The 8,032-nt window shown below is 30.1% G+C and overlaps 1 protein-coding gene across 1 annotated transcript; it reads right to left on the reverse strand.

Annotated features, from left to right (window-relative positions):
- Positions 1-390: 390 nt before the first annotated feature.
- Positions 391-1,908, reverse strand: LOC145108959 (CASP-like protein 1B1). Its single transcript, XM_079046055.1, has 3 exons — positions 1,629-1,908; positions 1,331-1,454; positions 391-755 (listed from the first exon to the last, which is right to left on the reverse strand). The coding sequence occupies exons 1-3, from the start codon at positions 1,853-1,855 to the stop codon at positions 513-515; spliced, it is 594 nt and encodes a 197-aa protein (XP_078902181.1). The 5' UTR covers positions 1,856-1,908; the 3' UTR covers positions 391-512.
- Between the last annotated feature and the right edge of the window lie 6,124 nt (positions 1,909-8,032).

The following is an 8,032-nucleotide window of genomic DNA, read 5'->3' on the forward strand; positions in this document are numbered from 1 at the left end:
ATAGGAGAAAATTGATAAATTAACATTCTTGGTAATGAGATAGACACATCATCCTAAAATCCCAAAAAGCTGGCTGAAAATTTCAACAGTAGGCAACTAAAATGAAATTTTTTGTTCATTGTTTCTAACAAGCATCGAACATTTTGGGCAGGCTACAATGTAGCAATCATTAAATTTTGTAAAATGTTTCTAGTTTAACAAACACGTAAACATGATGCTAACAACATCAAAAAACACAATCTACGACACTGACAACGAAAGAAGTCCAAGATCCACCGAAAAAGAGCATGATCAAAAAAAAAAAAAATCTAACCCTGGGTGAAGTCCAAGATTTTTTTTCTAGTTACATTTTATATATGGTACAAATTAGATAAAACGAAACTTAACAAAGAAAAACAAGAAAACGAAAATAACTATTAGCATAAGAAATCCTTAAGTAGTAAATGGTACAAACATTCATTTTCAAACAATAAATACACAACTCATACTCATAAACAATGACATCATATCCATCATGCACACATAGAATTTTTAATGGTGTTCAGTTGTTCACGTTTAAAGATGTTAACCACAAAGACAATCATTAAGAACAAGATCCCGATGTAAGAGGCAGCTATAGCCCCAGATCCTTGGTTACAATATCGTTCGAAATTGTTGCAGATCTTATTCCAACGAGCATGAGAGTTTCCATGTCTCGCTAGCTCGCCCATGAAAACAGTTGCAGTAGCTGCTCCAGATACTAATGCAATCATCATCTAAAATGAACATGAAATTAAAATGAGTCAATTTGTTGGTTTCTTTTGATGTGCTAACATTTTTAGCTCTTGTCTTTTTATTAAATTTAATAAATAATCTATCTCTTAAATATGATCTCTTTAATTATTTATTAAAATCACAAACACACATGATTTATATTATTTAACATTTGATTAGGTTTCATACGCTAACCTTTTCAACACATTTAACATATTTTATTACTGTTAATTAAGTTTAAAAATTTCTCATTTGGTAATAGGAGATAATCATAACGAAATGAACATTTTTTCTCTTTTCATATATATTAATATAAATAATAATCCTGACCAAAAAAATAAAATCCTAATAAATAAACAGTTACTCCATTCGTGTTTTATTCTTCATTAAATACAATAATGTTGATTTTTTTATAATAATATACATACTTTCTTTAAACAATAAAAATAATAAGTTTTAGTAAATTATTCTTCTTTAAAAAAATAAAAGTAAAAATATAGAAAAGTAAATCAGTTAAATGATATTTAACCATCTTAAATTATATAGCATATATAATCAAGGGTAGACACTGACATACCATGTCCAATGTAGCGACAGTTACAGACCGCAAGCCCTTCAAATCATATTTGTTGCTAACAAAACAGAGTGATAGCATCAAGAGACTGTGAAGAGTCGCCACCCCATTAGCGATTACAAACATTCTGTATGAATATAATTAGAAACATTATATCAGTTACAATATATATACAAGAAACAATCCAATTGATTATATAATTTCATTAACATATATATATATATATATATATATATATATATATATATATATATATATATATATAAAATTGTTGAATTTCAACAACACATTAAAGACTTACACATTGGCAGGGTTGTGCTGGAACTTGGCAGTGAGGGTGAGTTTGACGGGAGTATTCCCAACTGTGGCAACAACAAAAGTGTGTGCCTCTTTGTTAAGAGCCATGGCAATTGTAGCAGTAGCAGTGGCAACCAACGCCAGAACCCTTAATAATGGCACAACCATCATCACTCTCGACCTTCTTTCAATACTATCCTTTAATACTTTCACTTGCCCTTCTTCACCCATTTGTTTTGATCCAAGATTAAGATGTGTATTCGTGCATATGTATATGTCTATATAATGAGGATGGTGATGTGAAGTATTTAGCAAGGGTGTGACCAAACACTCGTATATGTTGGTGTTAGTTGTTGGGAAATGTTCTTGGCTTAATTAGGTGTGGACGGCTCATCTAAAGTCGGATTATATGGAACACTAAAATAGTAGCAAGTGTACTGATTTTTTTTAATATATATTCTAATAAAAAATATTTAATTAAGTTATATACTATATAGTTTTACACTGATGTTAATTAATTATATGTTTTTATAACTTAGTTTTAAAAGTATTAGTTTGCGTAAATGATTTATTTAGATAGGATGGCAAGGAACACAAGAATTAATTAAAATATTAATTAAAAATAAATGAAATGATTTTTTTTTAAAATCAAATGAAAAATACTACAAGCCAACTATCTCCTACGTACCGCAAAATTTGACATCCGTAAAAATCTGACAATCATATAGTGAAATCTAACATACAATGGATTTATGAGAAAGAAGCAAGGGTTATTTTATAAGATCTACTTTCGAAATATTAAGATATCCAACACAAATATGTCTGATATAATTCCTATGAGATAAAAGCATGGCTTCAAACTTTTTAGATGAGTATTGTCGTTGTTTGTTTTGGTGGTTCGTGACAGTCAAAAATGGTGAATGCATATAGGTTTGGCCTTTTGTTAAAAATTACAAAAATATATAAGTGCATTGGTGATGATGATGTTATATATGACAATCTTATGGGTGTATAGAACTTAACCGGTTCAACTGGAACCGACACCGACAGATCCAATTATAAATTGACCGACTAGATTGGATATTGATTACAGTTGGATTGGATCACTTTTGAAATTTAAAAATCCGATTGGATTGGATCGGTTATTGGATCACCCTAAAAATCCAATAGATAACCGAATCAAACCGATCCAATGTCCATCCAATTGAATATCTAATTACCGTCCAATATTATTATCCAGTTAATATTAAATAAAATTAGAAATAAAACCAATTTTCTTAATGATTTTGCATGTTTGAACCTTTGTCTTTGAAGTTGAAGACTTGAAATGTTGTTTGTTAGTCTTATTCAGTGTAATTGTGTGACGTTTTAGTTTTAATTATCATAATTATATTTGGTTGTTATTAGATAGAAAATAGATTAGAATTTGTTGGGTAAGAAGTACCCAGTAGAATATATCCAATGGATAAAACAATCCAATCCAATATCCAATTGGATCGGTGTGGTTCGATTGCATAGAATGATTTTGATTGGATCGGTTGACGAAAGCTAACATTCAATGGATAGTTGGTGTAGCAGTTCCATTGTATTTAAACCGATGAATACCCCTAAATGTTGTTCATACAGCTCACAATAATGGTGGTGAATATGATGGTAGATATGTTGGTTACTAATGGGTTACTAAAGATGATGGTAAATATCTTTAGATAACTAACATGTTGTCTCGTTTCTTTAGATAACTAACGGGTTGCCCCATTTATTTAGATAACTAACAAGGGTGCCCCATTTCTTTAGAAAATTTACAGGTTACCATGTTTATTTAGATAACTAATGGGTTGCCATGTTTGTTTAGATAACTAATTGGTTTCCTATTTCTTTAGATAACTAAGAGGTTGCCCCGTTTCTTTAGGTAACTAACGGGTTGCCCCATTTCTTTAAATAACTAACGGGTTGCCCCGTTTCTTTAGATAACTAATAGATTATCCCATTTTTTTAATAACTAACATGTTGCCCCGTTTCTTTAGATTACCAATGGGTTGCCTCATTTCTTTAGATTACTAATAGGTTGTCTCGTTTCTTTAAATAACTTACGGGTTTCACTAGAACAAAACTGCGATTTCGTTACACCAAAAAAGTGTGATGATATACATATAGTCACACTTGCATTTTCAGTGTATGTGTGACGAAAGGTCGAGTGACCATAGGGTACATACAGTTACATTAGCGAGTTAGTGGTCATATCTATTTGAAAACAATAACCAAAACCATAAAATGTGTGACTAATTAGGTATGAGTTTATACTAGATTAATCAGTTTTAGTGATTTTGAGTGTAACTATTATACTACATATAGTCACACGAGTGGTTTTTGAGTGTAACTATTATCCGTCATTTGGTCACACAAAGAATGTTTTTTTTTGGAATTAGTCACTTACAATTAAGCAAAAAGTGGTCAAAATTGGTAATAAGTGTGACCATATGCTTTTTAAAGTCAAGTAAATGTGTATTTTGTGTGACTATTGTCCGTCCTTCGGCCACATGAATATATATATATATATATATATATATATATATATATATATATATATATATATATATATATATATATATATATATATATATATATATATATATATAAATAAAAGGGATTACGATGATTTAGTCACACAACCATTGTTCTTTTGGGGGATTTAGTCACATACAATTAAGTAAAAAGTGGCCAAAAGTATTAATAAGTGCGACCATATGCTTTTTAAAGTCTAAGTAATGTGTATTTTGTGTGACTATTGTTTATCCAACGGTCACTTTTTATTTTTGTGTAGCGTTTTGTAATATTTAGTCACACAAAGATTTTTTTTTTTGGGAGTTCGTTACATATAATTAAGCAAAAAGTGGTCAAAAGTGTTAATAAATGTGATCATATGTAACGCCCGTAAGTTGGAGCTAGACGTTTTAAGTGAATTTAGTTATAATTAATCATTTTAATGAATAATAAAAAAATATTGAAAAGGATAACTATTCGTTATACATTTTACGTGATATATATATATATATATATATATATATATATATATATATATATATATATATATATATATATATATATATATATATATATATATATATATATATATATATACACACGTTATGTGAACAAATATTATAAGTATATAAAATTTTTAGAAAACATTATTATAAAATTTATCGTTGAAGTGATAAAATAAAGTGTAAAAATAAAAGATTATTTAGGATAAATAATCTTAACGAAGGTTGTAGTAGTCGTGATGACGATTTCGTAAGTATAAAGAACGCAAAAATATGACTTCATGTGAGGAAGTTATGATTTTTTAAAGTTTCGCGTTCAGCCCTACACAACAATGTGTGTCATAAAAAGTGAAATAGAAATCGGTTGCTTGTTAGCCAAAACAATCTAAACAAAGTTGATGTACTCGTAAATACGAATCCGTCAATATGTAGAACGCTGAGAACGGAGTTTTTATGAAGACGTTATGATTTATAATAGAATATTTACGCAGTAAAATAAAGTATAAATCATATATATATATATATATATATATATATATATATATATATATATATATATATATATATATATATATATATATATATATATATATATATATATATATATATAGCTCATTAGGAAGGTATTTGCAATGCGGTCGATATAAAACTAATATCGAATACTTTCGACATTAATTTAGTACAAATATCATTAAATCTATTTAAAATATTGTTATTAAGGGTCGTTTAGTCGTTTAAGTAATTATAAGGGTGCTTTTTGAAAATTCGTTTACGATAAATAAAAGGCTCTAGGCTCTCATATTTCTTGCACCAAGTCTCTTTCAAGAGTCTTTCTCTTCTTACCCTTGATCATGTTGATCCCTCGTGATTTGACATCTCTTTCTGTAGACAGGGGCGGCTCAACCACTTCAGGGGCTCTAAGCGAGCAAAAAATTTAGGGCCCTTTGGCCTTTACCATACTACAAATGAACAGTCAGCAAACTAGAATAATGGATTATCATATTATGGATTAATGGAAATACTTTCTTTGTAAGAGAAAACCTAGTTGATTTAGCATACACTCCACTCTGCAATAATACAAATATATAAACCATACCATTAATCTATATTTTGTTACATAATATGATCATATATACCCAACAAGCATATAGAAACTCCACTCTACAATAATAAAGATACATAAACAATACCATTACTCTATATTTTGTTACATAATATGATCATTTATACCCAATAAACATATAGAAAAAAAAAGATATTGCTATATATAACATCCAACTTTATCTAACCTCTTGGCAAACTGGACACTTTGGAATCTTGGTTTGCAAACTTGAACCCTTCAATGATTAATACACCGGCTACCACACAAACACAAGACCTGCAAAAAAATGTGTCCACAATTAACCATTTTATAAAAGATATAATTGGAATTTGTAGTTAATTAATATGTTTATTTTCAAACATATATACCAAGCAACTAGGACATGTGAGACTGTACTCCAGTTTTTCAGAACCTAGAAGTGTCAAAGTCAATAAAGACTCTTCATCCGAGATATTAGTAAAGACTCTTCAACGGAGATATTAAGATCATAACAGAGTCGACCAAAAAGCTCATTAGAAGTCAATCTGTCCGAACCATGGTGATTGCATCACATCCAAGTGTTTTGCATGTAATTTGGAAATAATGAAATAAGTGCCATAAAATTTTTTGGATACCATGAGTAAAATGAGGATGAACAAGTTGCCTAACTCCCAACTAATATAATGATGTAGGAAACTTATAAAGGGTAGGATTCATATGGAGGAATCTGATTGAGATCATCTCCAATATTTTCATCCCTACGAGAATCAATGGAAGCTTCAATATGTCGATGATGCCTGCAAAAGTTCAAATCATTCTTGAGCTTCTTGTACTCAAAGTGACATATGTTGTTCTTCGGATCAAAATCAAGAGAAGGAATAATAGAGAAGGGATTGAAGGAAGAAGAACACTAGAATAGAGGCTGCGTTTTGTGGAAATCGATTGCGTTTTGTGGAAGTTGAATCATTGCTGGTTGCTCTTGTTGATTGTGCGTAAGAGGCTACGTAACTACCACCGATTTTAAAAACTTGGGGCCCTTTACAATTGAGGGCCCTAAGCCCTTGCTTAGTTATTTATATGGTAAGGTCGGCCATGTCTGTAGTTTTAGTATAGTAAATTGAGTGATGAAGCGCTGGAAGAATCTTTCAGAATAAAGATTCAACGATAAAGTTCTGTCCGCAAAGTTTTTAAGTTTTCGCTAGACGATCTCGTAAGGTTGTTTAAAAGGGATAGTTTAATTATTAGTCAAGGATCTAGCTTTCCTGTTGATCTTCCACATCAATCAAGTGAGTGCATAGTTACTTTCATGAGCATGATTTAATATAAGTATTAAATACTTTAAGATTAAATATATGTTGAAAGTTATTTTTATTTATATTCTTTGCTGATACTATACTTTATATGTGAATTAAATGCCTATTGTCTGGAATATTTGTTAGCTGTATATTTCATAATACTACATAACACTTTGTACGAGCCAGATATAATTGTATAAGTGCTAAAAGTATTATCGGTTCTTAATACAAGTATTTTCAACTTTTAAAGTAAACAAAACCATTCCATAAACTTCACAGGTCCATTAATCCAAAAAATAAGCATTTTGTTTTTCATAAAATATCATAGTAATCCCAAAATCTCGTAGTGTGGAAATCATCGGTGGATGCGACGCAATCAGACTGGCTCCTTTCCCTTGCTACTGTAAGTACCTGAAACATTTAAACTTAAACTGTAAGCACAAAGTTTAGTGAGTTCCCCAAAATAACATGTAGCACCCCATTTTCGCCTTATAGTATAAAAGAACAGTTACGTAAATAGACATTTTTTATAAAGGACTATTTATGATAAGTAGTCTTAAGGAAAGTCATAGTAATCACAAAACCAAGAGCGTGCGTACAGAGGACGTCCAAATCTGACTTCATAAGAGGAAGTTGTGATTTTTAGAAGTTACATCACATCAGCGTGCAACACAGAAACCAAAATTAAGATCGGTTGACAGCTAGGAAAAACAATCTAAACGAGAGTTGAATATCTTGTTAATACCTATCCGTCGATATAAAGACAGTCGAGAACGGATATCATATGATAGAGTCATGATTTTTATACGGACTTTAAAAGTTTAAGCCTATAAAAATATAAATATAAAAATGAATTGAGAATTAGTCAACAAAGTATAAATGAAAGTTTTAGATCTCATCGATAACTACGTGTGGATATAAATAACGTCGAAAACGGAGCTCGTATGAAGAAGTTACGAAATTTACAAAATCTGTGTTTTGCACGGCG

The sequence above is a fragment of the Lactuca virosa genome, chromosome 1, assembly GCF_052849685.1.
Source record: "Lactuca virosa cultivar CGN04683 chromosome 1, Lactuca_virosa_CGN04683_v6, whole genome shotgun sequence".
Classification (NCBI taxonomy): Eukaryota; Viridiplantae; Streptophyta; class Magnoliopsida; order Asterales; family Asteraceae; genus Lactuca; species Lactuca virosa.